The sequence below is a fragment of the Electrona antarctica genome (genome assembly GCF_951216825.1).
Source record: "Electrona antarctica genome assembly, chromosome: 4".
Lineage (NCBI taxonomy): Eukaryota > Metazoa > Chordata > Actinopteri > Myctophiformes > Myctophidae > Electrona > Electrona antarctica.
The window spans coordinates 14,917,716-14,933,321 of record NC_136809.1 but is presented as its reverse complement, the minus strand read 5'-3'; the positions used below and the strand labels follow the sequence as shown (position 1 = coordinate 14,933,321).

Here is a 15,606-nt window from a genome sequence, read left to right as displayed (position 1 = left end):
CTCTTCATTTACCCTTTTATTTATTCATTTATTTATATCCTTTGTACATTTTCTTTCTTTTCAAAATCTTTTTATTCAGGTTTTGACAGTAGCCCAGGGGCAAGTATTAAACAGACATATAAAATAAAACTCAATCCCCTATCCCACCCTCCCCCCCACCCACAATCCCAAGGATAGTCGGAAAAACAGTCTGGAGGAAATAAAATAAATATATATATACACACATACACAAAATACATGCATACATAATTACAAAAAATTAAAATATAATAAAATAAAATGCAGATTTTTCATAGCAGAGCAGATTTTGTTTCCGCTGTGGTTTGGCGTTGGCCGGGGCATAGGCACGGCACACTATGCAGTTTGTGTGTTGTGGTAGAATGTCATAAACGGGCCCCAGGTCTTGTAAAAACCCTTTGTACATTTTAAGGAACAATTCAACACAAGATAGACCTAATACCCTGAAACCTAACATAAACATACTGTAACATGAAATGCATTTGTGTAGCTACATAGTCAAATTCAACACGTTCAATTATGTGGGAGACCCACAAGTTCATTCACTTGTAAAAACAAAAGCGGTGATTCTCACTTGGAGGACGTTTTAAAGTTGACGGCTGCATACTGGACATCTTGTCTCTGAGGTGGTTGGCTGTTGGAGTTGGTAGAAGGAGGGAAGTGGACGCTGCTGTAGTGAAGCTCATCCTGTGGTTCAGTGGGTCCATGTGGAGCAGTCACAAGTGTTCTGGACACAGCTGAGATGTTGTCATACATAGGATCTGACTTGGTCTGATGGGGAGACAAGAGAGACGTAAGTTGTGTGTGGTGGGGTATGGTGGTTGGTGGGTAAATTATTTTTCTTTAGATCTCTCTCTCACACACACACACACACACACACACACACTCACAACACTGCAGTTTGCGGTCCAGTAATTCTAATACCTGTCTGCTTTGTGCTGGATCAGTGCTGGAGGTCTGACTTCTCTTCTTCCTACATTGAACCAGAAAACGATAATAATTGAAGGCACCACTTGTAGTAATAGAAAAGCAGAAATGTAGATTCAGGAATTAGAAAACAAAATAACTTTTTTTTACCTGATCCACAGGCAGGCCAGTACCAGAATAATCAGGCTGAGGCCGACTACAGTAATTACTACTATAGCTGCATTCTTAGCGGCTGGTGATTGTGTAACAGCACATGGAAATACAGCACACAAAATCATTATAAAGTTATGAACAGTACTGCAGTAGTAGAATGTTCTGGAGTCAATGTCATTTTCTTTATGGTTACAATGAGAATGATCATAGTTTTTGTGTGAAGGATTACATAATGATTTTTGGAGAGAGAGTTGTTGAATACAAAATTAAATGACAAAAACGAAACATATTCTTCAAATACAATGTATACATTTTTGGAAACTTGTGGTTTCACATGTGTAAAAGGGTTTGCAACATGTGAACATTGAAGCTCTACTCACGTGTGACAGTGAGAGTTTCTTCGGGACTTCTGAGCTCCTCGTGACCTTTGACAGCACAGGAGTATTCTCCTGCATGCTGACTGCTGACTGGGTCTAGAACCACATAGTTCTGTTGGCTCTGATTCTGGGTTACACTGTTCTGGTACCACATGTAGGTGGGGTTGTCAGTCAGAGGACAGCTGCTGCTACACACCAGTGTCACTCTCTGTCCCTCTGTTGCATCGGCAGCCGGAGTTATCTTCAATTTCAGGGCTGAAGATCAAATTGTTACTTGTTGTTATGGTGGGCTTGTCAAACTATAAATTCATTGTTTTTATAAGTAAAAGAAACATTGGGTACAAAGACTTCATCAAAAGTCTACCTGTCACATTTATGTTCACTCCAGGATAACCACCATATTTATCTCTATTTGTGTGAATTCTGAATTTGTATTCAGCTGAGTCACTCTCTGTCAGGTTTTTGACTGTCAGGATGCTATGGTTATGTTGCTTTTGTCCGAATTCCAAACGGCCTGGTTCCTCAGTCAGTTTGATTGGATCCAATAAATCAGATGATGTGAACCAGTATGCATCTTCCAGCTGATGACCAGCAGGGTATGAAAACATACAGGAAATGTTCACTGATGAGCCGATCAGAGCACAGATTGTCCGTTTCATATAATTCACTCTCCAGCAGCTTTTACCCGGAACACCTGAAATACAGTCAATAGGGATGTAAGAAAATCAAAAGTATACTGATATATCCATTGCCTAGAATGAATATAGTAATTATTTCAAGTAAACAGTTTGATTCATACTCACACACTGAATGAGAGCGGATATCCTCTTGGCCCCGTACAACACAGTAATAACTGTCATTAGAAGCTCTATTAACATAGTACTGCTGATCTCTGCCATTCCCGTAGTCTCTATTCCTGTACCACAGGAAGGTGTTTTTTGGGTCTATACAACTCGTACTACAGGTCAGTTTCACAGTACTTCTAATGACAGTCTTCGACTTCTCTTCTTCAACTTTCAAATCTGTTGAGATATATATATACATACTGTAGTAGGTCATCAAGTTGACAGGTGATAGCAAAGATTCCTCAAAGATTGCCAAATCTTTGAAGATCTTGTCAAATGTTATACATTATCGTGATTTTACAACAAGCTTGACTTTTAGCAGCCATGTTTTATATTTCCACTACAGACTTTACAGCATGACTAAATATATAAAAATAAAATAAGCAATTTACAATAATGTTAGCTGGGCAATTAGATTGAGTTGAGCAATTGAAGTTTGATTCAGTAGAATGCTGACTTTTTCTTAATGAAATGAATAAATAATAATATCAATGAATGTAGTGTGGTCGGTAATGTAATGTAGAGCCTTTAGAGAAACATACCATTGTAAACAACTAATAACGAGTATAAAAAATATCTCTAACCTCTAAAGTATGTGATGGAACAGGTGTTATTCACCATTGACTCAGGACACATTCTCCCATCAGTGTAGGTCATTCTAAAGCATCTTGGATCGACAGAATCTGGGAGAAATAAATTACATGCAGTCACTGAATTGAATGAGAGTAGCAAATATATAAACTGGGCAGAATACTTAAAAAAAGTGAAATAGTATAATTTATTACAATGAAAGTTTGATTTTGTTAGCTAGCCTTTTAGCTACCTAATGTATCTCCAAACTATAATAAACAGCTATACAGTATCTCCATTGTGAACAGATGTGATAATGTCACCACTCACTGACTGAAACATCAGGGGCTTTGAGAGCTTCATGACCTTTAACAGCACAGGAGTAGTTCACTTTGTCCTCACTGTTGACAGGGAGTTGGTACCAGGGAGACGAGTCCTCATAGAGGAACTGGCCATTCTTATACCACATGTAGGTGTGCCTGTCAGTCAGAGGACAGCTGGTATTGCAGTTCAAAATCACTCTCTGTCCCTCTCTCAACGGACCGAGTATCACCTTCACCTGTAGGTCTAAGCTCACATTTTTACATATTCATTAGAAATGTACATCAATGACCATTTTCATTATTAACCCATTGATACCTGAGGCTGAATCTGGGAACGCCTTCTAGGGCCTGACCTAAGGTTTCTGAAAACCTTCAAATTTTGATTCATTCTTTTTTTAAATAGTTATGTTTTTTCAAAAATAGCAGACCTACAAGTTCATAGCGCGCCACTCGGTGGCGCGCTATGAGCTTGTAGATCTGCTATTTTTCAATAGCTAAATTATAACAATAACTGATGAGACACAGAGAGAGCGCCGGCATCAAAGGTAGAACAACGTATAGGTTGCACCAGGCATCAATGGGTTAAATTAACACATTTCCGTCTTCGCACTACCGTACCTGTGACATGGAGACTAAAGTGTGAAATATCATTGGAGTCCGTGGCCGTGCACTGGTATGTTTTTGCATCACTCTGTTGCACTTCATTGATTCTTTGAATTGATTGGCTTTCTGGAGTATTCTCTATATGACCTGTAACATCAGACGACTGTTTAAAATTGAACAGTTCTTTAAATAGTCCAGCATATCAGTTTGTGTTTGATGATGTGTAATGTGTACCTGAGCATGGTAGATCTACTGAGGATCCCTTCAAAACACACATTTGTTTTGCTTCTCCCAGAATTCCTGACACACAATACATTACTTTATAAGAACATTAGGGCCGGATTTTCTTAAAGTCATGATTACAGGACATCAAACCATGACATCACATCAAAGTCTGCAGTATAACAGGTGATGTGGCAAGCGAAGGATAGTTTGTCATCATATGTAAGTGTAGCATAATTTATTTTTATAGTAAGACTTTCTATGCATCCACACATCCAACGCATTATAATCTGTGTATAACACTGTATAAAGATAAGGTTCAAGTATTATAATATTTCATAATTGCTGAACACTCACAGACATCCTTTTGCAAGGATCATATCTGTAATGTTAATGTATTATAATCACTGTGATTATAAGTCAATATAGGTGGTGAGTGCGTGCTATAAGTACAGTATGTTCATGAAGCATTATAGACATGGGATGCATAGAAAGATGATTTAAGAAGACTGAAGGTTGTGTTCATTTACTGTTCCCAGATTATGCTAAATTAAATGCTAAATTTACAAAGTCGTTAATTCATCCATATCACCTTTAAACCTGTTACATGACCTTGCTACTTGACTTATCAGTTACTGGCATGATCGTACAGTATACTGCTTATTAAATGTTTTAAGTCTTTGCATTTAACCTTACTGTGCTTTTCAATTACTGTTTAATTGCTTACTTTCCTACAATGTTAATATTAACAAACCATTGAATCCCTTACAAGCTTTGTTTGTACAAGCTTAGCATGCTGGTAACTCATTGTGACAATAGCATAGACGCCATTAAATAATAGCGACAATTTAACAACATATTCATAATACATTTGACTACACATTCCTACCTGAAACTGCAGATAGGAGCAAAGTCACAAACACGCATCCAGTTCCAGACAACAGCATGACTGGACGGGTCCTTGTTGATTGATTGATTGATTAATTACTTTATTAGTCAGATTTGTAAACTGTAAACAGTACAGTTAGACATGAGAAGGTTAAAAAAAGGATAAAATAAAGTCCTGGGGACTTATTTCCATTGTGGTCCTATGTACTATTCAATTAATCAGCATACATACTAACACAATAATACAACTATAGAAAGATGACCGACCGAGTAACAACTTGTTCATGGAATTCACACATAAAACACTGACAGCACATTACTTACTGAGAAAGGATTTGTTGACGTTATGCCAGTTGACACTCGCCTCTTTGTATTAAGCCCATGGATTGTTACAACATGGAAAGGACTTCCTTCCTCGTTATATCTTTAAACCTCAGAATTCACTTACGTAATATTTCTCTAAGTGAATTACTTACATTGAAGTAACTGTCAAGCAAATCCTGGATCAACTATATGGCCACACATTTTTGAGGGGAACATACAGTAAAAAAAGGATGAAATTTGGACATACAATCGTCCTGCCTGACAGTGATGATATGCAACGTCTATTCAGCTGTTGTATAATATACCAATATATGCCATGTGTCCAAGTTGCAACACAATTCCAGAATGACTTCAGAGTGGTTTGAGGTTGTCAGTGTTGAACATGTGATCTGTGGTTGCTTAATAGTGTAAAACTACTCAGCAGCATTTAAAAACTAGAAAGGTCGCAATTTTAAAAAATCGCTTACATAGTCCAACTCAAAAATACTTGAGTTGGACTTTTAGATCTACCCATGTTAAGTGAATGGGGAAAATGAATTCACTAATTAATTAATATCAATTAAACTATACAACATTTCTCTTAGCAATGAGCAAGCACACCATTCCCGATGAAGTCGTCGATTTGACATATGGCTCAGGTGCGTACAGTCAAAACTGTGGGAGGAGTAGCGTTTCAAAAAAAGTCTTACTCCAGTAAAAATAAAGTGTTACAATTACAATAGTCTGGCAACCACACTAATAATAAATAAAGTGTTACAATTACAATAGTCTGGTTGCCCACACTAATGAATGAAAAGAAAAGGTAAGGGGCCCATAGGCAACCACACTAATAAAGTGTTACAATTACAATAGTCTGGTTGCCCTTTGGGCAACCACACTAATAATAATAATAAAGTGTTACAATTACAATAGTCTGGTTGCACTAACTAGCTTTGGGGATGCGTCAGAGCTGGATTCCTGAATGGGAAATTCTGGGCACAAGCCCTGCAGGGCCCAAAGAGCAGGGTGGCACTGTAGAAAATTAGGCCAATTAAGTCAGAGGCATTCACCCTGGAAATCTTAATTATAGCGGCTCTCATATAATGTTATGTATTGTTACATATACAAATAATAAAGTGGTGAAAGAACATAACCAGCTGATCAGTCAGTCTATCATATGATTCTAAAGTAAAGGGCCCCAGCACGAAAAGCTACTATAGTGTACCCGCATACGGCCTGTTTTGAAACCGAATATACAAAAGATATTTTGACACTACTTTTCTTTCACTTAAAGGAGGAAACTGATGACAAAAAGATACAAAAAGAGAGAACTATGACTCATTTCGACTTCATGTTGACATATCCGTGGTACAGTAGATCATATCATGGAAATGCGGTCCGGTACGCTCTTAACCCATTTAGACCTGAAGACGTTTCTGCAAATGTCTTCTAAATCCTGACAGTTTTCTGAAAAGCCTATGTTTCTATGTCAGTCGTTCTTAAAGTTTTTCATGTCAAGGACCCCAAAAATATATGTAATTGGCCGCCGACCCCCATCTGAAAATATGTTGTTCCAGGGATCCCCCATGAAGCAAAGATTGAGTTAAAAAACGATCGCTCTGACAGAATATATATTCAAAGATTTGCACCACATTTTCTCGATTTTTCAAAAATAGCAGACCTACAAGCTCGTAGCGCGGCACTCGGTGCCGCGCTATGAGCTTGTAGATCTGCTATTTTTCAATAGCTAAAGTATAACATAATTCTTAAAACACAAAGGGGTTCCCGCCCGTCACTACACCATTGGTTCTCAAAGTTGGGGTCTCAGCTAGTCCTTAGAAGGGTCGAAACTAAAATCAGCCAGAGAATGTATCATTCATATACTGTACAGTACTATGCTGCGTGAATAAACATACAATTTGATAGCATACAGTAGATCACCCAGGTTTTGTGGTTTTTCAATCCCCACACGTGTATGTATAAGTGTTGCAACACTTAAAATGCAGAATATTACATTTTAACGGTAATATCGTATATCGTATCGATATCGCAATATTTGGCATAAATACAGAGATATGAAATTTTGTCCATATCGTGCAGCCCTACTTGTAATCCAGAGCCCATAGAGTATAGACAGAGTTACGACAACTCCGTTCACTTCATGGGGCCAGTCCTCTTCTACATAGACTTCTATTGGCGAATAGGGACACCGGAAGTTTACAGAATCTATTGTAGTCGATAGCATAGATATATATATCTATGGTCGATAGGGCTCGCGCGAGTACATGAACCACGTGACCGGGCTGTTTTCTGCCCCCTCAATGTCGCAACTCTGTCTATACTCTATGGCTCTGTTGTAATCCAAACGTACATGCGTGTGGGTATAGGGATAGGGTGGCCTGGCTGGGTGTATGACTTGACTACCGCGGCCTGAATGATTCAGCCCTGCAGCCCTGGTGTGAGATATGATCTGGACAACAGATGTCAATATGAAGTTGAGGATAACATTGACCACTTCTGTGTCTTAGTCATACTTCTCTATCCTTTCTTTCGTAATCTTTTTTGTCATCAGACGGACAGCTTGGTCGTATACTTCTCTCTTTGTTGACGTTTTGTTAACTCATCCTCCTGCCGTTAACCCAGTGGTGGAAAGTAACTAAGTACATTTACTCAAATACTGTACTTAAGTACAATTTTGAGGTATTTGTACTTTACTTGACTGTATTCCAATTTCCAATCCATCTACTCCACTACATATCAGAGCCAACATTTGTACTTTTACTACACTACAATTATTTGAAAACTTTAGTTACTAGTTAATTTGGATTAGAAAAACATACATTACTGTAACCACTTCAACCCTATATATATTTCGACCATTTGAAAATAGCTGATCTACAAGCTCACAATGCATCGCGATGCGATGCATTGTGTGCGACCTCTCTTTTCTATTCAAATATGAATATAAACTGGAAAGGTTGCAATTTTGAAAAAGTGCAAAGTGTGGTTGCCGCAGTCGCTTACATAGGCCCCTCCCACTAATATTGCCAGCCAATTACAATGTCGCGTCACCCCTGTGATCATGTGTAAGTAATTCGAGGGGATTTATGCCCCCAAAAATCATGTTTTTTGCGACAAACGGTTACAATTTTCGCATTTGTGGCGCCCCCTATGGATTAAAATGGAATTGCTTTTGGCTTTTGGTTGATTAAACCACCCACGACATTTGATTCAAATTTGGAGTTGATTGGACGTTTGGTTCGTGATTTGTGGCATTCTTTGTAAAATAGGCCCCTCCCACTAACTTCGGAAGCCGATTACGGCCGAACGATAGGCACTATCAAAATTCCGGAACAGTCCAGAGATCATGTGTACCAATTCTTGTGAGATTTGGGCAAAATCTGTAGGAGGAGAAGCAAAAAGTGTGTTTTGGAGAAAATTCAAAATGGCGGAAAATCTATCATGACGCAAATGGGCGTGGCCTATATGGTGAGATGCGTCATGACCCAAGAAAGCCAGGGAAAAAATAGCCAGCCACCGCTCGGGAGGCGGGACATGGGAAGTGAGGAAGAGAGAATTTCAGAGCTGCCAAAACGGTCTAACAAAGATTAAAAATACTTAACGGCTTCTGCGCCGTTCGCTGAGGTTTCCGTTGTCTCCGTTGTCTCCTATTGCAGATATATGCTTCTTTAGAGACATATAACCATCACTCAAATAGCGTAGAAAGGACATATGCGAGGCCAAGTCCGTGTGTATCCCAGAATCGCCATGTTGCGGGCGACAACTGAGAAGGGACCCTCCGTAAAAGGTAAACATCCAAATGTCAGAAACCTTTTACGAGGGTTCCGAGAGGGGCTATTTTAAACCCTACTTGCAAAATGGCCACAGGCAGTTGGCATGACGACAACAACAAACAATTTGACCATGAAGAGAAGAGACTTTTTTTGTATTAATTAAATATTACTCAACATGCCCATATGACATAAAATGTGTAATTTCTGCCAACATAATTTCTTTTATATACAGTATTATCTTTAAAAAAAAAAGAAAAACAAGTTAATTATCATGAGTAAACCAACAATTTGTAATGGGTGAAATGCTCCATCCATCCATCTTTGTCTGCTTATTTTGAGTCGGTTCGCAGGTAGCTGTTCCTGCAGAGAATCACAGACTTCCCATTCCCAGGTGACATCAGTCAGTTCTAACTGGGTGAAATAGAGGACTAGGGCCTCTGGAAATGACTGGAATAGAGCCGGTACACGTATGGATGGACTACGATCAGAGTCACAGGAGGAGGGCTGCTTCATTTAGTGTCTTTAATCTTGAACAGAAGTGCGGTCTATAAATACAAATAAACATTCTTTTAGAATCATCATAATAAACAATCATCAAATAATTCTTACATAAACCAAAATACAGTTTAAACCCATCTACAGTAGGTATCAAACATGTAATTCTCCATAAAGTAAATCACATTCACATTTTCAGAACATACACAAATATATAACAACATGACCGTATATATAAAGGAAAGCACCATATTCCACAATAAAGACTTATTTTTACTGTCATGAACACGCACAGTCAGAGAGGAAAATAAAACACAGCTCCTCAGGTCAAACTAAGCAGAAAACTGAGTGAGAAAAGCATGCAAGCTGAACCTAATCATGATTATTACTGGGGCAGCCAATCAGCCTTGCTGTGTCATTATTTGAGTCCTTGCATTGCTGAGTCAATTAACTAGGTCTTTCCTACACTGGGGGTTCTGAGGTGCTGCCAGGCCAGTGTAATTCCCCACATGTGGTTCTTGGTGTGGTTCTCTTCCTATAGGGTAGGCCTGGAAAACGTCCTAGAGTTGGTGACAAGGAAGCATCCTTCTGGATGGCTCAGACCCTGGCTGGGTCTGAGCACAAAAACAGCATGGTTGTTTTTCACCACCTGTGCGCAACCTAACACACACACACACAAACACACACGCACATATTAACTGTATATATGATGATTTCGGGTGTGCCAGTACAGTACAGTGACAGTACAGTACAGTAGAGGTACACAGTGTAGGGACCCCCGGTAACTCTGTAATTTCTGTACCGTTTCGGACGCGGGGCGGCTCGCCGGAACCGGGCCGGCACCCTGGATGCGTTCCCGTGGGTCTGGAACTTCCGGGGACCCCCACACGGAGTTGCACCACTCACTTCACACAGGTGTGATTTTTTTATTTTCCGTGGCTTGCGATTCAGGGGCTGGAGGGAGCTAGGCTACCTAATCCTAGCATTGATTTGCTGATTTGTTCAGGTGCATCTGGATAACTATCAATGTAGATGTGCTGAAATGTGATGGCATCCATCACATGGGAAGTTGTTCTGCACACAAAGGTTGTGACTTGTATGTTTTCACACGCTGGGTGCTTTGTTAACTGTGCTGTACAACTGGGCATGAGGACTACAAGAGAAAAAAAGCAATTCATTACACATATTTTTGTAGGGGTGAAGCTTACAATAAAAGCTTTGATTGAGTAAAATAAAACGCCAGCAGCAGCATCTTGTTGACAACATAGCCCCAAAGGGCCTCACTCCATAGAACACGGTCCAACCCTCTCCAGCATTCATGTCCTCTTCAGTCCTAAGAACTCCCTGACTGTATATTAGCTCCTTTTAACCATTTTACACAGATGGTTAGACATTTTACACAGAGAGTGGGAGTCATACTCAAACTCAGAGTAATATCGCTAGATAGTATAAAGAATGAGCGCAAGATAGCAGATGTTTCTACAATGGATGGAAGATTACTGTACAATAAATGAAAATATGAAATAACACATTGAAGGCAATTTACCCCTAACCAGCTAAATGATCTCGAGTTGATAAATTATGACCACAAGCTGTACTTCAATCTCTTTTTTGTAAAAGCAGGTTATTCTCATTTCTCACTTGGATCAGGGGAAACGTTGAAGTTGACGGCTGCATACTGGACATCTTCTTGTCTCTGAGGTGGTTGGCTGTTGGAGTTGGTAGAACGATGGAAGTGGACGCTGCTGTAGTGAGGCTCATCCTGTGGGTTCTCCATGTGGAGCAGTGACAAGTGTTCTGGACACAGCTAAGATGTTGTCATACATAGGATCAGAGTGGGTCTGATGGGGAGACAGAACAGACAAGGTGTGTTTGGTGGGGTATGGAAGGTTCGTTCTTTTTCTTTAGATCAGGGTGCATACTTCGTTTAGACTAGTCATTGGTTAGACATAAGGTTGGTGAGGGGTGCGTTAAGACGGCCGGATTAAGGTTGGTGAGGGGTGCGTTAAAACGACCGGATTAAGGTTGGTGAGGGGTGCCTTAAGGGTTGGGAGAGGGTTAAAGTTAGGTTTAGGTGTGCTGCCCCATGGGAGGTTAGGGTTAGGGTAAGGGTTTGAGATAGGTTGTACTGTAGGACTAATGACTGGTCTAACCAATGACTAGTCTAAACTAGATCTCTCTCTGAGGCCTCAACCACACCAGGGCCGTGCAGAGAGCACTGAGGGGGCAGGGGCTCAAACTCCAGAAAAGGGCACGTTTGTGTGCGCGCGTAGCGCACGCCGATTTTTGGGGTGGTCTTTTTGTGGAGTCCCTGGTCTTTATGTTCTCATTAGTCTGAAACTAAAACTGACTGATGGCAGATTAAAAGATAATTCATTATTATAGTGGAATTATCATTACTTGTCAAATGTTTGTCTTGAAGGGCCAATGGCACTTATTGGCCCCCCACACAAGCCCTTATTGGCCCCCCACATAAGCCTCCCCCCCCCCCCCACATAAGCCCTTATTTGCCCCCCACACAAGCCCTTATTTTCCCCCCCACACAAGCCCTTATTGCCCCCCCACACAAGCCCTTATTGGCCCCCCACCACAAGCCCTTATTGGCCCCCTACACAAGCCCTTATTGCCCCCCCACACAAGCCCTTATTTGCCCCCCAAATAAGCCCTTGTTTGCCCCCCACACAAGCCCTTATTGGCCCCCCACACATAAGCCCTTATTTCCCCCCCACACAAGCCCTAATTGGCCCCCCACCACAAGCCCTTATTGCCCCCCCCACACAAGCCCTTATTGGCCCCCCACACAAGCCCTTATTGGCCCTATAAGCCCTTATTTGCCCTCCAAATAAGCCCTTGTTTTCCCCCACACAAGCCCTTATTGGCCCCACACATAAGCCCTTATTGGCCCCCACATCACCCCCCCCCCCCCCCCCCCCGCCACACACACACACACACACATGCCCTTATGTGGGGGGTGGGGGGGGTGCCCTTTTCTTTAAAAAAAGTTTTTATTTTTAATTTTTAGGGAAAGGGCACTTTCTGCAAAAGGGCAGGTGCTCTAGCCCCCCCCCCCCCCCCCCCCCCCCCCCCCCCTCTGCACGTGCCTGAACCACACTATTAAGACGAAATCGTTCTCTCTGTTCCGGGGGGAGAGGGGGGGGGGGGGGGGGTTGGGGGGCGCAGAGCAGCTCGCTGAGATTCACAGAACAGCTCTGCTCCATGGGGGGAGGAGGGCAGAACACACTCCATGGAGCAGAGCTGTTCTGTGAATCTCAGCGACTCCCATTGAAAATGAATTGCGAGCTGCTCTGCGCCCCCCTCTCCCCCTGGACCAGAGAGAACGATTTTGTCTTAATAGTGTGATTGAGGCCTCACACTCACACCCACAAGACACACTGCACTTTGGAGTCCTCTAAATCTGTAAATACCTGGTCACTTTGTGCTGGGTCAGTGCGGGAGTCCTGAGTTTTCTTCCTATATTGAACCAGTAAGGAATTCATTACACTAAAAAATTACTATCAATAAAAACAGAAGTCTCTACTTCTATAATATTTTATTTTACCTTAATGTCCACAGGAAGGCCATAAAGACGAGGCTGAGGCAAACTACAGTGATTCATATAGCTGCAACTGCTGATGATTGAGAGAATTGTACTACAGATACAAATATAGAGAGAAACATCAATTGTTACTGTGCAAAAATATATTTAAAATACATTTTTAATAATTATGAAATAAAAAAAGATTGTACAGAGATTAACTATATTTACTATAAAAATCCACATGCAGTCACTGAAATGACTGAGACACACGTACATATAAACCATTAATTTATTAAAATAAAAAATATATTTAGTTAGATATCTAGTATCTACCTCAAACTATATTAATAAACAGCAATAGGCCTACAGTATCTCCATTGTGAACAGATGTGATAATGTCACCACTCACTGACTGAAACATCAGGGGCTTTGAGAGCTTCATGACCTTTAACAGCACAGGAGTAGATCACTTCTTCCTCACTGTTGACAGGGAGTTGGTACCAGGGAGACGAGTCCTCATAGAGGAACTGGTCCTCATAGAGGAACTGGTCATTCTTATACCACATGTAGGTGTGTCTGTCAGTCAGAGGACAGCTGGTACTGCAGTTCAAAATCACTCCCTGTCTCTCTCTCAACAGACCGAGTATCACCTTCACCTGTAGCTCTACACTCACATTTTTAGACATGTTCATTAGAAATGTACATCAATGACAATTTTCATTATTAAATTAACACATTTCCGTCTTCGCACTAACATACCTGTGACATGGAGACTAAAGTGTGAAATATCATTGGAGTCCGTGGCCGTGCACTGGTATGTATTTGCATCACTCTGTCGCACTTCATTCATTCTTTGAATTGATTGGCTTTCTGGAGTATTCTCTATATGACCTGTAACATCAGACGACTGTTTAAAATTGAACAGTTCTTTAAATAGTCCAGCATATCAGTTTGTGTTTGATGATGTGTAATGTGTACCTGAGCATGGTAGATCTATTGAGGATCCCTTCAAAACACACATTTGTTTTGCTTCTCCCAGAATTCCTGACACACAATACATTACTTTATAAGAACATTAGGGCAGGATTTTCTTAAAGTCATGATTACAGGACATCAAACCATGACATCACATCAAAGTCTGCAGTATAACAGGTGATGTGGCAGCGAAGGATAGTTTGTCATCATATGTAAGTGTAGCATAATTTATTTTTATAGTAAGACTTTCTATGCATCCACACATCCAACACATTATAATCTGTGTATAACACTGTATAAAGATAAGGTTCAAGTATTATAATATTTCATAATTGCTGAACACTCACAGACATCCTTTTGCAAGGATCATATCTGTAATGTTAATGTATTATAATCACTGTGATTATAAGTCAATATAAGTGGTGAGTGCGTGCTATAAGTATGTTCATGAAGCATTATAGACATGGGATGCATAGAAAGATGATTTAAGAAGACTGAAGGTTGTGTTAATTTACTGTCCCCAGATTATGCTAAATTAAATGCTAAATTTACAAAGTCGTTAATTCATCCATATCACCTTTAAACCTGTTACATGACCTTGCTACTTGACTTATCAGTTACTGGCAGGTACAGTATACTGCTTATTAAATGTTTTAAGTCTTTGCATTTAACCTTACTGTGCATTTCTTTCTTTTCAAAATCTTTTTATTCAGGTTTTTGACAGTAGCCCAGGGGCAAGTATTAAACAGACATATAAAATATAAAAACAAAACTCAATCCCCTATCCCACCCTCCCCCCACCCACAATCCCAAGGATAGTCGGAAAAAAAGTCTGGAGGAAATAAAAAAGATATATATACATATATATACACACATACACAAAATACATAAATACATAATTACAAAAAATGAAAATATAATAAAATAAAATGCAGATTTTTCATAGCAGAGCAGATTTTGTTTCTGTTTGTGGTTTGGCGTTGGCCGAGGCATAGGCACGGCACACTATGCAGTTTGTGTGTTGTGGTAGAATTACTGTGCATTTCAATTACTGTTTAATTGCTTACTTTCCTACAATGTTAATATTAACAAACCATTGAATCCCTTACAAGCTTTGTTTGTACAAGCTTAGCATGCTGGTAACTCATTGTGACAATAGCATAGACGCCATTAAATAATAGCGACAATTTAGCAAACTGCAGATAGGAGCAAAGTCACAAACACGCATCCAGTTCCAGACAACAGCATGACTGGACGGGTCCTTGTTGATTGATTGATTGATTAATTACTTTATTAGTCAGATTTGTAAACGGTAAACGGTACAGTTAGACATGAGAAGGTTAAAATAAGGATAAAATAAAGTCCTGGGGACTTATTTCCATTGTGGTCCTATGTACTATTCAATTAATCAGCATACATACTAACACAATAATACAACTATAGAAAGATGACCGACCGAGTAACAACTTTTATGACAGCTTGTTCATGGAATTCACACATAAAGCACTGACAGCACATTACTTACTGAGAAAGGATGATCATTTGTTATGCCAGTTGACACACGCCTCTTTGTAT

The 15,606-nt window shown here is 40.1% G+C and overlaps 1 protein-coding gene across 1 annotated transcript; it reads right to left on the bottom strand.

The window, feature by feature from the left end:
- Positions 1–199: 199 nt before the first annotated feature.
- On the bottom strand, positions 200–5,538 carry LOC306921658 (sialoadhesin-like). The gene is made up of 12 exons (XM_079498891.1): positions 5,251–5,538; positions 4,928–4,998; positions 4,051–4,116; positions 3,832–3,963; positions 3,221–3,457; positions 2,905–3,003; positions 2,279–2,497; positions 1,840–2,169; positions 1,479–1,730; positions 1,096–1,177; positions 943–991; positions 200–789 (listed from the first exon to the last, which is right to left on the bottom strand). The coding sequence occupies exons 2-12, from the start codon at positions 4,983–4,985 to the stop codon at positions 589–591; spliced, it is 1,725 nt and encodes a 574-aa protein (XP_079355017.1). The 5' UTR covers positions 4,986–4,998; positions 5,251–5,538; the 3' UTR covers positions 200–588.
- Positions 5,539–15,606: the final 10,068 nt, after the last annotated feature.

Excerpts from the sequence above, each read along its gene's own strand:
- LOC306921658 (XM_079498891.1), bottom strand. The coding sequence starts at position 4,985 with ATGCTGTTGTCTGGAACTGGATGCGTGTTTGTGACTTTGCTCCTATCT. Across the intron at positions 4,117-4,927 it reads GCTCCTATCTGCAGTTTCAG|GAATTCTGGGAGAAGCAAAA; the intron begins GTAGGAATGTGT and ends ATTGTGTGTCAG. Across the intron at positions 3,964-4,050 it reads AGTAGATCTACCATGCTCAG|GTCATATAGAGAATACTCCA; the intron begins GTACACATTACA and ends CTGATGTTACAG.